This window comes from Dipodomys spectabilis, unplaced genomic scaffold (genome assembly GCF_019054845.1).
Source record: "Dipodomys spectabilis isolate Male_0828 unplaced genomic scaffold, ASM1905484v1 ptg000018l, whole genome shotgun sequence".
NCBI classification, from domain to species: Eukaryota; Metazoa; Chordata; class Mammalia; order Rodentia; family Heteromyidae; genus Dipodomys; species Dipodomys spectabilis.
In genome coordinates this window covers 21,971,275-21,988,778 of record NW_024870695.1, presented here as the reverse complement: position 1 = coordinate 21,988,778, position 17,504 = coordinate 21,971,275, and the positions used below count along the sequence as shown (strand labels likewise).

The 17,504-nt window shown below is 49.4% G+C and overlaps 1 protein-coding gene across 1 annotated transcript; it reads right to left on the bottom strand.

Annotated features, from left to right (window-relative positions):
• Positions 1–6,519: 6,519 nt before the first annotated feature.
• Positions 6,520–13,792, bottom strand: Cd300lb (CD300 molecule like family member b). Its single transcript, XM_042673996.1, has 4 exons — positions 13,649–13,792; positions 8,749–9,078; positions 7,533–7,617; positions 6,520–6,986 (listed from the first exon to the last, which is right to left on the bottom strand). Exons 1-4 carry the CDS (start codon positions 13,686–13,688, stop codon positions 6,686–6,688), a joined length of 756 nt encoding a protein of 251 aa, XP_042529930.1. The 5' UTR covers positions 13,689–13,792; the 3' UTR covers positions 6,520–6,685.
• Positions 13,793–17,504: the final 3,712 nt, after the last annotated feature.

Below are 17,504 nucleotides of genomic sequence, written 5' to 3'. Positions count from 1 at the left end.
GTGACTGGTGCAGGAAGCTGGTTTCTCCTTGTCTCTGCTTCATTCCAGCTCAGTCCATGTGGCTCCAGGAAATGACGTGGCTTACAGAGGCCCTGCAGAGAGCCCTGTAAATCTCAGCCCCCCCCCCCCCCCCGCAATGGCTGGGGGAGGAGGAGAACAGAGAGGAGAGCCCAGAGCATGCAGAGGGACAGGAGACCCCCAGGGGGACACTAAGTATCAGCTTCCATTCAGCGTTGTCACCCATTAGGAAACAGGCCTAGAGAGAACAGCCCAGCCCATGGTTCCAGTATCTTTCAGCAAGTTCCTCCAGACTCTTTGGTTTGTTTTATTTTATTTTTGTCATTCGTGGGGCTTGAACTCTGGGCCTAGGCACTGTCCCTCAGCTCTTCAGCTCAAGGCTAGCGCTCTACCAATTGAGGCACAGAGCCACTTCCGGTTTCCTGGTGGTTCACTGGAGATGAGTTTCATGGATTTTTCTGCTCGGGCTGGCTTTGAATGGTGATCTTCAGATCTCAGCCTCCTGAGTAGCGAGGATGACAGGCGTGAGCCACCAGCGCCCAACTTATTATTTTTTTTTAATGTAACAGAGAGAAATAAAGTTCAGATCATCTTCTAAGACAGAATAAACAAGTTTCTTAAGTGGTGCCTGCTACATTCACTCAACCCCATAGTACAAGAAGCGCCTGGCATTGATGGCAGGCAAACACAGAGGAACTTAGAGGGACCAGGGATTGGAGACAGCCTGGGAGGTGTCATCGCTGGGAAAGAAGGGGTTGGTCACAGCTGCTCAGTCCCCAAGGGGGAAACTCTAAGGTTTTCTTGAGGAGAGATTTTTAACTTGGAAGCAAATAAAGACCCAGGCTGTCTGGGAACTGTGGCAGCCGGCAGTGGCTTTAAACTTAGATTTACCACCCTTTCAGCTTGTAAATGGTTTTCTTTTAACTGTGTGTGTGTGTGTGTGTGTGTGTGTGTGTGTGTGTGTGTGTGTGTGCATGTGGGTGTGCGCACACGTGCGCGCGCCAGTGCTAGTACTGAAATTTGAACTCAGACCTGGGAGCTACTCCTTAGCTTATTCACTCAAGGCTAGTGTTCTACCACTTGAGCTACACCTCTACTTCTGGCTTTTTGCTGGCTCATAAATATAAGAGTCTCATGGACTTTCCTGCCCAGGCTGGCTTCAAATCTCAATCCTCAGATCTCAGCCTCCTGAGTAGCCAGGATTACAGGCATGAGCTACCAAGCCTGGCTCTACAACTCTTCATACATTTGCAGTAAGGATAAAATATAGCAAAGCAAACCATAGCAACAAACACAAATGCAATTATTACAAAATATTACCTCCTCCCATAGAGTTCGCACACACACACACACACACACCCCGCAGTGATTCCAGCAAAGCTGTCCTTTCTTCCTGTCCTGGCACATGTGTGTGTGACACATATGTACATGCATGTGTACACAAAACATAATTAAAGAAAAAAATACATGGCATGCCAGGTGCTGGTGGCTCACACCTACAATCCTAGCTACTAAGGAGGCTGAGATCTGAGAATCTGAGGAGCCATAGCAAACAAGATGAAGAATAAAGATGGGCCAGGCCTGAATACTCGAGGTTTAGGAAATGGCCTCAAGCTGGAGTGGCTGGTAGGCAGGAGGCGGCAGCAGTATTGTGAGTTCCAGGTCAGCCTGGGCTACAGAGTGAACCTCTATCTCAAAATAAAGAAGAAAAAGGAAGACGAAAAAAGGCCTCAAGCCTGGGTCTCTTTATCACTCTTACACCTCCGTAGTTTACTGTTTGTGCAAACACAAGATCCAACCAGAGATTGGAAACCACATGTCGCCCCCCTGTGCCCACATGTGGAACTACACATCCTTGATCCCAATGAGTGGCCAACACTTCCTTCAGTCTGTTGTCCTTTGCGTGTTGCTCTCCAGATTTCTTTAACTGACATACATTCATCCATAAACCCAGGCTGCCATCATGCATCTGAAGGCCAGGCCGAGGCCCAACCCTCGGTGGGAAGGGCCAGGCCTGCTTTGCAGGTCCTCAGACAGTTTCATGGTAGCAATGAGCAGGGTCCTTTATCCCAAATATCCTCTCTTCCTCCCTCTCTTCCCTCCTCCTTTCCTTCTTTCCTTTCTTTATTCCCTCCTCCATCCCTCCCTTCTTCTCACCCTCCCTCTCTTTTCTTTCCTTCCTTCCTTCTTTTCCCCCTCCCCCTTCCCTTCTTTGCTTCCTCTCTGTCTTCCTTTCAGCGTGTATGGAGTCTGCAGTGGGGACACAGTGCAGAAGGAGCTTCAGAATGTCCCAGCAATATTTCATAAGTTTCAAGAAGAAGGCCACACACGAGTCCAGGTAGTAGAGGGACAGGCACACATCCCAACATAGGAGGGCCAGTGGGCATCAGGGTAACTTCTTGAATGGCTCGCAGATGAGGGGGAGCCTCACAAGGGAAGAGTGAATGAACCCCCAAACACCAGAAAGGTACCCATCAAGCCAAGAGGATGGGTGCAGGGGAGGAGAGCTGCTCCTACACACACACACACACACACACACACACACACACACACCAGTCCAGAAAAGAAAGCCAAGGCCAAGCCCATATAAAACAGGGATGACACTCAGGGGCTTAGAGTTCAGAGTGTTGGAAGCTTGTTTTTAATACTAAGAACTATAGGAGAACATCTATTCATTGTAGAAAAGTTAGAGAAAACCAGGTACCAGTGGCTTACACCTGTAACTAGCTACTCAGGAGGTTGAGCTCTAAGGCTAAGACGAACTGCAGTTCAAAGCCAGCCCAGGCAGGAAAGTCTGTGAGACTTTTCTCTCCAATAAATACTCAGGAGAAGACAGAAGTGATGCTGTGGCTCTTGTGGTAGAGTGCTAACATTAAGCAGAAGAAGCTCAGGGACATCACCCAGGCCCAGAGTTCAAGCCCCAGGACCAGCAAAAGAAAAGTTAGAGAATATAGACAAATAGACTTTATATTTTTTTAATTTTTTAAAAAATGTTATTGGAAAGATGATGTACAGAGGGGTTACAGTTACATAAACCAGGTACTGAGTACATTCCTTTTTTAACAGTGTCTACTGCCTCTCTCTCCCAATGTTCCTCTGCTGACCCCCAGAATATTACAAATTTTCCATGCTTGTAATCCCAGCAAGATCAAAGTTCAAGGCCAGCTCAGGCAAAAAGTAATGCCCTGCTGGGCACTGGTGGCTCATGCCTCTAATCAATCCTGGCTACTAGGAAGGCTGAGATCTGAGGATTGCAGTTCAAAGCCAGCCTGGGCAAGAAAGTCCACGAGACTCTTATCACCAATAAACAACCTGAAAACCGGAAGTGGCGCTGTGACTCAAAGTGGTAGAGCACTAACCTTGAGCATAAAAGCTCAGGGACAGCGCCCAGGCCCTGTGTTCAAGTCCTACGATGCGGGGGGGGGGGGGGGGGGGGGGGGAATGCAAGGGGGCGTGGCGTAAGACCCCATCTTAACCAATAAGCTGGGCATTGGTGGTGAGCATCTGCTACCCCAGCGGTGTGGGAGGGCTCAGGAGGAAGATCTCCATCTGAAGTCAGGAAAAAGCAAAGCATGGGACTCCACTGGAAAAGTAACTAAAGCGGAAAGGGCTAGAGGAATGATGGTTCAGCTGAAAGAGCACCTGCCTAGCAGAGCAAGGCTCTTGGTTAATCTTTGGATGAGATTGTTTTCTGTTGCAGCGGGCATTGTACCCACTGCTGGATGTTTTGGGGAACCTCAGCCTCTCGTAGCTACCAGAGGTTACCCCTTATACAACAATTGTGACAACAAATTGTCAGCCTCTCGTAGCTACCAGAGGTTACCCCTTATACAACAATTGTGACAACGAATTGTCCTCGGCCATCGCCAGATGTGGGGCAGAAATCGTCCCCCATTGGGCACCACGGGTCTGGAGGGTTTGTGGGCTTGTTAAGGAAAAGCTAAGCGGGAGCCCCGCTCTCCCTTCCCCAACTCCTCCCTTCCCGTCCTCGGGGCTGATTCTAGCGTCATTACTCCCCGTTCTCTCAGAGCCAGCCCTCTGCCCAGTTTTTGTTTTTTATTTTTTGCTGGAACTCAGGGCCTGGGCGCTGTCCCTCAACTTTTTTTTTTTTTTCTTTTTGTAGGCCATGGGGCCTGAACTCTGGGCCTGGGCGCTGTCCCTCAGCTCTTCAGTCCAAGGCTAGCGCCCTACTACTTGAGCCGTAGCACCACATCTGGCTTTTTTCTTTTTGCTTATGTGGTGCTGAGGAATCGAACCCAGGGCCTCATGCGTGCAAGGCAAGCGCTCTACCACTGAGCCACCTTCCCAGCCCCCTGAGTTTCTTTTGCTCAAGGCTAGTGCTCTACCACCTGAGCACCACTTCTGGCTTTTTCTGAGTGCTTAATTGGACATAAGAGTCTCATGGGGTTTTCCTGCCCAGGCTGGCTTCAAGCAGCGATCCTCAGATCTCAGCCTTCTGAGTAGCTAGGATTACAAGTGTGAGTTACTGGCACCTGGCTTACACCCAACTTTTAAAAAGTCATTTCCTCCCCCACTTACTTAGCATCTATTTACTAGCTGTCTACTAGGATGCTCTCAGCCTGAGATGAGGATGTAAACAAGCCAAGTTCCTTCTCCACAGGCCTCCTCTTCTCTTTCCTTCCCCCTCCCCTCTCTGATTTCCTCCTCCTACTCCCCCTTCCTCCTCCGCTTCCTCCTCTCCTGTCACCAAAAACAAAGGTTTGTTGGTAACCACAAAACATACAGAAAAAGTGTCTATCCACACAATTCAGCCTTCAGAAAGGGGAAATTCTGTCATATGTTAGAGGAGAGATGCATCTTAAGGGCATGAGGTTAAGCAAGGCAAACTAGCCGCAGAAGGGCAAGTAATGCATCATCCTGCTTATGCGCAATGTTTAGCAGAAGTCAACAAATGTGTAGAAGCAAAAAAGCAAAATGGCAGTAGCCAGGGGCTCAGTAAAGTGAGGGAAGGAATTGTATTCACTGGGTTTGGAGTTTGAGAAAGTTTAGAGTTTGAAAACGTTCTAGAGAAAGTTCTAGAGGTCTGCTTCAGTGTACCTATCCTGAACAGTTTTATAAGGTACAAAGAAAGCTTTGCTAAGCAGAAAGATTTCATATCAAGCATTAAATGCTGCTGGCCATGATGTGTGCTAAACCAGCATGGATGAGTCCTGGAACCCAGGTAGTCAGACTTCTTTTTCATGCCATTTCTGGGGCTTGAACACAAGACCTGGGCATTGTTGCTGAGCTGTTTTTGCTCAAGGCTAGCCCTCTACCACTTAAGCCACAGCTCTACTTCTGGCTTTTTGGTGATTCATTGCAGATAAGCGGCTCATGAGACTTTCCTGCCCAGGCTGCCTTTGAACTGTGATCCTCAGATCTCAGCCTCCTGCTGGGTTTGCAGGCATGAGCCACCAGTGCAGGACAGGAAGCTTGCTTTCTGATGAGGTTGCCTGACCCACAGGGCACAAAGCACCCTTATCATTTTGTGATGAGGTGATTAAAAACAAATTTCCATTCCCCATTTTTAATTACTGATATAACTTTAAAATTTCAAATTGTTTTAGAACATTATTTGAAAGAGATGACATGGTGTCCCTGGGGCAAAACTGCTCCTGGTTCCCTGTCCCCACACCCCACCAGGCAGCGCCCCCATCTCCGTGGGACTTGGGGAGAGGCCCTGCCCCTGTCCTGTTATATCCCTCAGGAAGTACACCAGAGTGGGGACAAGTGGGTGATCAGAGCACCAGAAGAGGGAGGAGGAGGGAGCTGAGCTCTGGGCTGGGCCTGGGGCCTCCTAAGCTCCATGGACTCCCTGGTATTGAGAATGACACCCAATCTTACGCCTTGAACCAGCAACTCACCCCAAAAACAAAGGAGGAGGAGCTTAACTCAGTCACAGACTCAAAGCCACCAGCCACCAAAACCCAGACTTAAAAAAACAAAAACATGATTTTGAAAAAACATGTTATTAGACCCAAGGGTTGGTAGCACACGCCTGTAATCCCAGCTACTAAGGAGGTTGAGATCTGAGGATCGCAGGTGGAAGCCAGTCTGAGCAGGAAAGTCCATGAGACACTTACTTCTGTTTAAGCACCAAAAAGCCACCAGTGAAGCTGTGACTCAAGTGGTAGAGTACCAGCCTTGAGCAAAAACAAACAATAAAAACAAATAAAGGCCGGGCGCCCGTGGCTCACCCCTGTAATCCTAGCTACTCAGGAGGCTGAGATCTGAGGATTTCGGTTCAAAGCCAGCCCGGGCAGGAAAGACCGTGAGACTCCTATCTCCAATAAAACCACTAGAAAACCGGAAGTGGCTCTGTAGCTCAAGTGGTAGAGCGCTCGCCTTGAGCTGATGAGCTGAGGGACAGCGCCCAGGCCCAGAGTTCAAGCCCCATGACCGACCAAAAAACAAAAACAAAAATAAAATAAAAATAAACAAACAAAAAAAAAAACTAAAGGACAGCTACTCCAGCCCAGAGTTTAAATCCCAGTACCAGCATACACACACACACACACACACACACACAAACATGCATGGGGTGGGGTGGGTCCACTCTGTCCAGTTCTCTGCCCTTCTCTCCAGCAGGGACACCTGTCCACCATCCCAGCAGCCTGGACGTGAAGACATGGAAGCCAGGTGCTTGCAGTCCCGATGTGCGGATGTCTCAGGCGGGGCCTGAGCTGAGTCCTGGCTCTGTGTAGAGTTGGGAGCTGGCCTGGCCAGCCCCATCTCTGCCCCCTGAGGACTTGGGGGGTGTTTCTCCCAGGCTTCCACTGGAAGTGAGGTCCAGGTGGGAAGGCTCTGTGCCTCTCAGGAGCCATGTCTTTGGCTCAGAGTTCCAGTTCCTGCAGAGAGCTGTCCCCACGGGACCCAAGGTGTCCGAGCCCCACTTCATCCAGAGGATGGCGCCCGCCAGTACCAGCAAGATGGGCACCTTCACGAACACCAGGAGCATGTAATAGTTCCTGTGTGAGAGGCAAAGGCACCAAAACCTGCCACCATCAGACACCTCAGCCCAGCCCGAGACCCTGAGCCCCGAGTCCTACTCCCAAGCCACACCCGCCCCCCCCCCCCCTTGGTCGATGATCCTGCTGGTCTGTCTGAGGCCCATCTTCCTTCTTCTAATCTTACCTTCTATATGTCACCCCGTTCCCTCAGGCCCAAGAGAAGATCTGGGCTGTGTGGCTGTCCTGCCTCTGTTTCCCTACTGCCAGCCCCAGGTTGGTAAACCACCCTCCCTGCCTGGCAGCCCATGATGCCTTGCACCATGAAGATGGCTATCTTATTCTTCTTAGCAGCCCACAGACCATGGCCCTTTTTTAGGCAGACCAGTTGACCAGATAGGGGTGGTGATTTGTTAGAGAGGAGAAGATGGGCAGGAGGATAAGGCTGAAGTCGGGCCTGGGACCCTGGCTCTGGCTAAAACAAGCGCTGGCATCTGGTGGCAGGACACAGGCAGGAGCTCCTGCTTGGGTCCCCCATGGGGGCAGGGACAGGACCCCGGGACTCACCTCTTGTACAATTCAGATGACACCGTGGAATTGCTCTGTGCAGTTGGTCCAGCCAACATTTTGGAGGCCATGGTGCTTGCTCCCTCTGGGCACAGGCAGAGTTGGCCCTGGGTTATTAGATAGTCATACAGACTCACATTGCCACCCCTCACCCCGCCAGCCCTCTACAGAAGACCCGCCTTCCGTGGATCAGGGAGCTTTTGTCTCTTTGACTACTGTGCCCAGGCTCCAATTAGTTTCTTGTTGTTTTATTGAAGATAACAGACTCACAAGCTTTCCTGCCAGGCTAGCTTGAAGTTCCAACCATGATCCTCCTATCTCAGCCTCCAGAGTAGCTAGGATTACAGATGGGAGCCATAGCACCTGGCTACTAAGAAACTCTTGCTAGAGTGGCTCTTTCCAGACCCCACTTTACTCCTGTGTCTCTCTGGTTTGGATCCTGACAACACAGGAGCTTTTTGGAAAGCTGGCTGTGTGGCTCTGCATATGGCAGGGTGGAACGAGGGCTGAGGGTTGTGTCTTGGGCGCCAGCCACTGCAGAGGGAAGGCCTGAGAGCCCTGCGGTGGTTGCGGCAGGGCAGAGCAGGCAGGGCAGCCTGAGAGGTGAGCCGACGCCTTCCTTTCTCACGCACCTGCTCACTGTACCTCCCCAGGTCTCTCACCTGCCCCTGGCTCATCTTCTGCAACCAGAGAGAGCAGAAGCCACACACAGAGGAGAGATACTAGGCAGCACCAAGGATCGGACACTGAGGCCCTCTAGGCTAACCCAGTCCCTCACAACCCCACATGACAGGTTCTTAGAGTGAGTTCTAGAAAGTTCTGGCTGCTTCTAAGACTGCTGCCCTGAGACCCCATTCAGGCATCCAAGGCAGGCCCACCCAGGACTCCAGTGGGAGAACATGAAATGCCCCGGCTATGGAAGCCCAGAATGGTAGGGCTGGACCCTGGAGCACCCGGATGAAGTCCAGGCCCCACCCCTGCCCTGATACTTGTCATCTGCCATGCGTCCACTAGAAGAGATCGCAGGGATGATGGTGGTGACCGTAGAGGGGCTGGACTTCTGCTCTTACTTCTCTCTACCTCCCTCTTTGTCTGTCTGTCTGTCTGTCTACTTCCAGGGCTCTCCGTTATTTCCCTTTGGCCCTTGAGGAAGAAGAGGGAGGAATTTTCCATCCCGAATGCCAGTACCTCCTGGTATAGACGAGAATGTTCTTACCCGGGCCAATGATCACTTTAACGCGTGCCCCCAGGTCTGTTCCAAATCTCTGGATCCCACACCAGTACATGCCTGCGTCCTCACGCCCGAGCCTCTCCATGGTCACCTTGAATGAGTGGTTGCTCTGATCGTCCTTGATGGACACCCGCTCGTTCTTCTCTTCTTCCTCTGACCCCCTGGTTTGGATGAGGATCTGGCAGGTCCTCCAGCTTCTGCCACGACACCACCATTTATTATAAGCCTTCCATCTTGGGTCGTAGTGACACTGGACGGTCACTGACCCCTGCTCCCAGCCTCTCACTGATGCTGGGCCTTGAATGGCCAGACAGCCTGGAAAATATAATGTAAGGTAAGAGTTCCCACTGCCCTGGGCTGGGCCGATGTCCAGGGACTGGAGGAGAGGCCCAGGCACCCCAGTCACCCCAACACTGACTACTCCACCTCCCAGTGATTCTTGTCTTTCTCTCTCTTTCAGTCTTGGGTCAACATGTAGTGTGTTTGTATGTTTTGGGGTTTTTTGTTTTGTTTTGTTTTTGTCAGTCAAGGGGCTTGAACTCTGGGTTTGGGCACTATCCCTGCACTCTTCAGTCAAGGCGAACACTCTACTGCTTGAGCCACGGTGCCACTTCCAGTTTTCTGGTGGTTTATTGGAGATAAGAGTCTCACGGACTTTCCTGCCTGGGCTGGCTTTGAACCTCGATCCTCAGATCTCAGCCTCCTGAGAAGCTAGGATTACAGGCCTGAGCCACCGATGCCTGGCTTGTTGGTAAGTTTTTGACAAGCAGCTCTCTTTGGTTTGGGACAGCTGCCCATTTGTGTTGTGTAAATGCTGCCATCTGGTTGTTTTGACGTGATGTCGGTGGCCACAGAGAAGAGATGTTCGGGACGACTCAGTGAGTCAGCCAGTGCAAACACCCCAGGGGAGGCCCAGGACCTTTGTTCCTCCTCCTTCTCCACTTCCTGCCTCCTCTCTCCCTCCTCTTCTTCCTTCTCCTCTGCCTCTTCCTCCTCCTCAAGGCTGGTGCTCTACCACTTGAGTCACACCTCTATTTGTGGATCCTTGGTGATGAATTGGACTTAAGAGTCTCACGGACTTTCCTTCCCAGGCTGACCTCAAACTGTGATCCTCAGAACTCAACCTCCTGAGTAGCTAGGGTCAAAGGTGTGAGCCACCCACATCCAGTTCTCCCACCCTCTTCTTGTTCATTTTATATGACCCCACCGAGGGAGTCGCTCTGTGCCCCTCATTTCAATGATTGCCTACCTCCTGATGAGCCCCATGGCCACATTGGTAGCTCAAATTCTTCCTTCAGCTTCAGGCTACCATTTCTAGATCTACACCAGAAATGCACTACCTTTTCACCAAACCTACTCTGGTGTTTCCTCTGTCTAGTGGGGACAGAGCAACCAAGGCCCCACGGCAGCTGACAGGTTAGAGAGAGTGGAAGTTGATGCTGCTGGTCTGTTGAGTGACTACATTCAGATGGGACCTTTCCTTGCCGTGATTGCTCATTCCTTGGTCACGAAGAAGTAGACAAAGGTGTAGGGAACTACACTGGAAGTTTTTGCTTGCCTGTCTCATGTCCTCAGGCTTGGGCTGGGGTCTCTGTGCTGTGGAGCAGGTCTGTGGTGAATGGAATAATCCTCTGTGGATATTGATGTAGGAATAACCAGAATCAGGGAGTATTGTCCTCTTCCAGGGCAGAAGGGACTTTCCAGATCTAAATGAAGGTTTTGAGATAGAGATTGTTCTGCATAGTCCCGTGGATCACTGTCCTGAGCAGTCCCGTGGATCCTTACGAGTGAAAGAAGGTTGAAAGAGTTAGATTGAAGATGTTTCATCGCCAGCTTTGAAGATGGAGGAGGCCACGGCCAAGCAAAGCTGGGAAAAGCAAGGGGAAATATTGTCCCTTCGAGCCACCAGAAAGAACGCAATCTTGACTTCAGCCTGCTTACCATCCCAGTCTTCAACACAGTACGTTAATGAATTTGCACTGATCTAAGCTGCTGAGTTTGCAGTCATTTGCTATAGCAGCTGATGGAAACTAATGTAGTGCTGAAGCAGTGGAACCGACCTTGTGCCTTTTGACGAACAACTCCACTATAGAAGACTTACATCTCCATCCATCCTCTCCTCTCCTTCACCTTCCACAGCTGAGTGATTGAATGCCTTCTCAGAGCCGTGGGGACAGCACCGCAGAAGGGAAAGAGTGACGGCTCTGCACACAGAAGGACATGCCTCCCCCGGGTGTCATTGGGAAATCCTGAGAGTTGCTCAACCTCCCCGAGTCCTCTTACTTCCTCATTTGCAAGATGGTGACTCCATCCTCAGTCTCACATGGGCTGTTAGAAGGCTTGGACGCATGCCCATACCATCCTCTGGGAATGGCTTTGTCAGTGACAGTCCTTGTCTTGTACCCAGGTGGCAACAGTCGCAGTTGAGAAGTCTAGAGTGTCCTTGATCTCCCCGCATAGCTGCTGGAGTTAGACAGGAGACTGTCCACCTCGGCTGCCCCTCCCCCCCCCCCCCCCCGTGCACGCACGCGTGCGCACGCACACACACACGCACACACACACACACACATCTTTCTAGTCACCTCAAGCTCTAGCAGTGAGATCTGAATTCCTTCCATTTAGCATTGAGTTTCCTTGAAAGCTGGGTCTCATGTTACTCCCTGACCCTCTCTGCCCCTGTTTCTAGACTCTAAGTCATCTTTTTTTTTTTTTTTGTAGGTACAATAAATCTGATTGGTTTTTATTACATATCTTAGTTTAGAATCACTTTTACATTCCTAGACAAAGAGATGACACAAATAAATATCAATTGTAAAACTTAGAGCCCCAAGTATTGGCATATTCTTTATCTAAAGGTAGCCAAAGAGAAGGTCAAGATCAATAGTAACTCCAAGGAGCCATAGAGCCCACCACCTCCTGCCCAGGATCCTGCCCAGGATTGTTATTTTCCGAAATAACCTCAGAAGCATTTCATTCAAAAAACAAGGGCAAGGAGAGAGGTGCCAGGTTTTGAAACAATACAAGACAGAGCCTTGCATGGTAAGACAACTGCCAGATACCCTATTCTTATCTAGTTCTCTCCGAACACTTTAAGTATGGCTTTTAGAGTGTATTAATCGCCCCAGTCTCATCCACTGGTGATGTCAGGGTGGTCCACAGGGTTGTTGACAATACACCTGGACCTCAAGTGGGCAATGTGAGGTACAGTGATGTCCTGTGTTAACAGGGAGACTCTAAGTCATCTTTACTTTTCTCTTCCCCTGCCCCTGATGGGGTCTTCCAGAATTCTGTACTTCCTCCTCTCTAGAAAGCCCTCCTTTAACACCTGCCCTTCCCTTGGCCACCTTCTCCGTCTCCTCCAAAGCCCAGACTTTTGTTGCTGTTGTTTTTTGGTGGGGGTGGCTAGTCATCAACTCAGAGCCTAGGCCGGTCCTTAGCTTTTTTCTGCTCAAGGTTGTTGCTCTGGCTTCTTGGTCATTCGCTGGACATAAGAGATATTGCTGCTAGGCTGGCTTTGAATTATGATCCTCAGATCTCAGCCTCCTGAGTTAGATTACAGGTATGAACCACCAGTGTCCAGCTGCAGAGATTCTCTGCTTGTTTCCCTCTGTCTTCTTATACTCAGTCCTGGCATCTTGCTCTGTTTCTTATTCATGATACCAATGAAGTTATCCACAGTTTCTTGACAAGCAGCTTGTCATCGTGATCATGGCCATGAATGTTTCAAATCGAGGATAAGAGTCTCCACCCTGACCAACAGCGCAGTCCCATGTCATGGTAAACATTAGAAAACCCCAACTGTCACTAGCGGACTTGGGCTAATACTAAAGGGCACGCTTGGATGGTGTTAAACATGTTTGCAATGCCATTAGCTGATAAAAACAACTCAGAAAAAAAAATCTTAAACATAGATATAGGTGTCCATTAATAGAAGGGTTGCTAAGAGATAGACAGTCACTGTGTAAACCAGACCTGGGCACTGTCCCTGAGCTTTTTCACCCAAGGAAGGCTAGTGCTCCATTACTTGAACCACGGCTCCACTTCTAGCTATTTGATAGCTAACTTGAGATCAGAGTCTCCTAGGCTTTCCTGTCTGGGCTGCCTTCAAACCTTGAGTCTTAGATCTCAGCCTACTGAGGAGCTGGGATTACAGGCATGAGCCACCAGTTCCCAGCTCAGTTTTTCATTTTTTTGTGACTCTGAAAAACTGTACTCTGAAATTGAGTCAGTCCTTCGGGGAAGGTTGCCATATGTACAAAATTCTTGCATGAATGAGTCTCAATGACACCAAATGACACGCTCATTAGTGTGAGAGCATGTGTGTGTACATGTGCATGAGTGTGCATGTGAACAAATGTGTGACCCAGGAGGCATGGATGGGGTGTGACTGCAAGCGGCACGTGTGTTGTGCATGCGTTTGTGTGCATGAGCGAGAGTTTAAGCCCTGCCCAAGGCTTTCTGCTTCTCCTCTATGGGGGCTACCATGTTGGGATTAAGAAGGGGAGCAGCTGGGGGGGGGGGTCACTGAACTCAAATGCAAACTGGGGCCTGGGTGATGCAAAGATGCATTCCCAGCCTCACATCTAGCCAGTCCCCGGAAGCATCCTGCACACCAAGACCTCCTGCCATTGGTCCTTGCATGCATGTACATCTCACCTATTAGGCTGTCCAGGGCCATCTTCAATGGCCAGCCCTAGTTCTCTTTTCCTCCCATGTCCTGAGGGCCTGGTGCCTGCCTGCCATGATGGAGGACCCAGTGCCCTTTGGCCAAATGGTTCAACAGAGCCACCTGTCGCTTTCCTGGGTGACAGCCCTTCTTGAGTCAGGACACAGCCTCCACCTCTGCTCCCGCAGCACTAAGTCCCCAGGCCTGAGATGCACTTACCTGGGAGGCCCAAAAGAAGCAGTGCTGGTGGTAGCCACATGGTCCTGCTTGCCCCCTCTCCTTCCCGCACTGACCAACAGCGGGCAGCAAAGGCAGATCACAGCCAGACCCTGGAAGAACTGCTAGAACCCAGGCTTGTCTCTTCTTGCATGTCCTGGTCTCCCTTTTGAACTGCTTACTGGGTCACTTCCCTTTCTAGTGTGGATGTTTCCTGCTTTTAATTATTCAGCAAAAGAGACGTCAACTCTTGGCAGAGCTAGAGTGGAAGAGCGCCCTCCCAAGATAGGAAAGAGGAGGCACAGGAACTGCACAGGAAGGGAGGATGAGGGTAGGAGAGGCCTGGGGAGGCCAGGTGCTCACTGCCTTCTCTGGGAGAGGACCAAATTCCAGCCTTTTACCCCTATTGTCGACGCCCCTTGTCAGCAGGAAGTAGCCAGAGAGAATCCTCGCCCTATTTCATGATTATTAAAAGGCTGGAATGTAAGGTCTGCTCCTGGATGGCCAGCAGACTCCACCCTCCTCGCAGCAAAATCTTCACCCAGTACCTGTGTTACCTAGGCAACTGGGACACCTGGAAGAGGTCACATCTGCATCCTCTGAATTTGATGTGGCCACAACTTTCTCCGGCCCTACCCTAGATAAGGCCTAGCGCAGGCCCAGACGCTCTCTCGCTGCTCTTTTCTAGCTCTCTCTGCTCTCTCTCTGCTCTCGCTGCTCTTTTCTAGCTCTTTCCTCTCTTTCCCAGCTCTCTCTCATTCCCAGGCCTTTTCCAGCCAACCTTGCCTGGTCCCAGCAGGTCTACTGAATAAACCTACCCCTTACCTGAATACCACGTGAGTGCTGCTGTTCTTACTCGGATACTTCTTTTTAAAAACCTAACATAGCTGCAGACCAGTGTGAAGATGCCTGTTCTTGGGTGAGAATAGAACCCTGGATGCCAACTCCAGAAATGGATTTACCCTATAGTTCTAAGCCCCAGTAGCAGCAGGGATTCCCCAACTCAGGTGTCAGCTGGGCCATGCTGGGACACTTGGAGGTGCATTTAGGTGTTACGAGTCAGGTGCATAAGAAAGCAGACTATGGGATCAGAGAGATTTGGACCCTTAATCCACTTACAAGCTATGTACCTGTGAGACAATCTGCGTAAGCCTACCCCATGGGTCTCAACGTTTGAATCTACAAGTTGGGCCCATTATGATGGTGAGAAATGTCATCAGAAATGTGAATGTTATTCTCATTTAACACAAGAAAGCTATCGTGAAGTTCTGAGGACAAAGTGCTAGCTAGGTTAATGGAGTTAGCACCAACTTATATAAATAAAATACAAGAACTGCTGGGCACCGGTGGTTCATGCCTGTAATCCTAAACCACTCAGGAAGTTGATATCTGAGGATCATGGTTCAGAGACAACACATACAAGAAAGTATGTGAGACTCTTGTCTCCAATTTAAAACAAAACAACAACAACAAAAACAAAACAAGAAGCCAGAAGTGGAGCTCTGGCTCAAGTAGTAGAGTACTAGCCTTGAGCAAAAAATGCTTAGGGACAGCATCCAGACTCTGAGGTCAAGCCCAGGACACTCTGTCTCTCTCTCTTTCTTTCTCTCTCTCTCTCTCTCTCTCTCTCTCTCTCACACACACACACACACACACACACACAAATTGTTTTAGCCACTAGATGAAGAGGAAGACAGAATAGGCCCAAGAGCAGAGGGTTGAAAGGAGGTTGGTGTGCAGATTTTTCTCACTGGCACACCTAACCTTCACCTGACAAATTTTTTTTTGGTCCTGGGGCTTGAATTCTAGGCCTAGGCACTGACCCTGAGCTTCTTTTGCTCAAGGGTGAGTACTCCACCAATTGAGCCATGCACCACTTCCAGTTTTTTTTTTCTTTTGAGTAGTTTTATTGGAGCAAAGAGCTTCACAGACAGTCTCCTATCTGGACTAACTTTGAACCATGATCCTCAGATCTCAGACTCCTGAGAAGCTAGGATTACAGGTGTGAGCCACTCGCTCCGGACTCACCTGACAATTTAATTAATACATCCATTCATAACCCAACAGCTGACTGTTTTGGGAAGTGAGTGAAGGTATTTTATTTTCCCAGATCTTCAGAGTCACCAAGAAGGAAAGGTTAGTCCCTGGACATCTGTGGTGGTGGTAGCTCAGGATCCTGGCAGGGGAGTCAAGAGGAGAAGGTTTTTTCTAGGCTGGTTATGGCTTGGGGGTGCCTATAAAAGAGCTGGGATCAGCAATGATAACAAAAGATACAAATTTCAAAAGAAATCCCAGCAGGAAACTAAAATATCATGCCTCTGCCCCTTCCTAGACCTTTCTGGTTCCTTGAAATGTAATAAAAATCCCAAAATTTCAGTGGCAGGAATCTGCAGAAGAAACTTGGTTAGGAATTAACTAATCAGGACCTTAACACCCCCTACCACCTAAAAAAAAAAAGTCATCCTCTAGCCAGGTGCCAGTGGCCCACATCTGTAATACTAGCTACTCAGAAAACGAAGTGCTGAGGATTGTGCTTCAAAGTCAGCCTTGACAAAAAAGTTCATAGGACTCTTATCTCCAATTAACAAGCAAAAAGCCAGAAGTGGAGTTGTGGCCTTGAACAAAAAGAAGATCAGGGACAGCACCTAGGCCCTGAGTTCAAGGTTCAGGACCAACACAGACACAGACACAGACACACACACACACACACACACATACCCGCTAAACACCTAATATAATAAGGGTAAGCAACTAGGGCCTAGTCTAGGATTTAAAACCTCTAGAGCCAGTCACCTGAGAAGGGGGCAGCAGTGTCCTTCAATCAAGACACTTCCTTTCTCAATAAAGTTCTCACTCTCTTTGTAGGTTTTGTCCACTGATTCCTGGAACAAGAACTGGAGAGAACAATGGTGGCAGCAGCCAGCGGTTAAAGTGCAACACTAGCAGACATTGCCTGATGCTGAGCTGCAACACTAGCAAGTGTTGTCTGCTGATGAGCTCTAACACTGGCAGGCACTGCCTATACTTGAGCTACAACCCTAGCAGGCATTGCCCATAATTGAGCTATAATACTGGTGGGTGTTTCCTGCTACTGAGCTGTAATCCTAATGGTCTTGCTGGCTGTAGAGCCAGAAGGGCTGTAATTGGAATGGATTCTGCCCATCAAGGGCAACAGGAAAAATTTGTATCAATAGCAAGATAGAAACGATTGGTGTAGAGGCTTGCATGTCTTCAGAGAAGATTATCTATGTGAATCCTTATAAACAAGTATCTCAGACTAAGTCAATAATTTGGGGTAGTAAGTCGAGTAGATGGAAGTACCAGAGGGCATCCAGAGAAGAAATTGGTCTTGTGGATTGTCACTCATGTTTCCAAAGCCTCAGTGTTCAATCTGGTCCCACACTCAAAATCAGCAGACTTCTTTTGAGATGAGTAAAAGAAGTAAATATTGACTCATTAGAGTCATGTTGGGATAGCTGTACCTGATGCCAACTGTGTCTTTTTTTTTTTTTTGGTCGTGGGGCCTGAACTCTGGGCCTGGGCGCTGTCCCTCAGCTCTTCAGCTCAAGGCGAGCACTCTACCACTGAGTCACCTTCCCAGCCCATCTGACTGTGTCTTTGATATAGGGGCTAAGGATGATTTAAGCATGTATCTGTTTGATATGGAAGGTAGCTTTCCCAGATCAGAAGATGCAAAGCTTAGATTTAAAGGAATTGACAGACGGGTGCCAGTGGCTCATGCCTGTAATCCTAGCTAGTCAGGAGGCTGATATCTGAGAATCACAGTTGAAAGCCAGCCCAGGCAAGAAAGTCCGTGAGACTCTTATCTCCAATTAACCACCAGAAAAACAGAAGTGGC

Coding starts and splice junctions, on each gene's coding strand:
- Cd300lb (XM_042673996.1), bottom strand. CDS start 13,688: ATGTGGCTACCACCAGCACTGCTTCTTTTGGGCCTCCCAG. Junction 9,079..13,648: donor GCTTCTTTTGGGCCTCCCAG/GTAAGTGCATCT, acceptor TATATTTTCCAG/GCTGTCTGGCCATTCAAGGC. Junction 6,987..7,532: donor TCATCTGAATTGTACAAGAG/GTGAGTCCCGGG, acceptor CCTCTCACACAG/GAACTATTACATGCTCCTGG.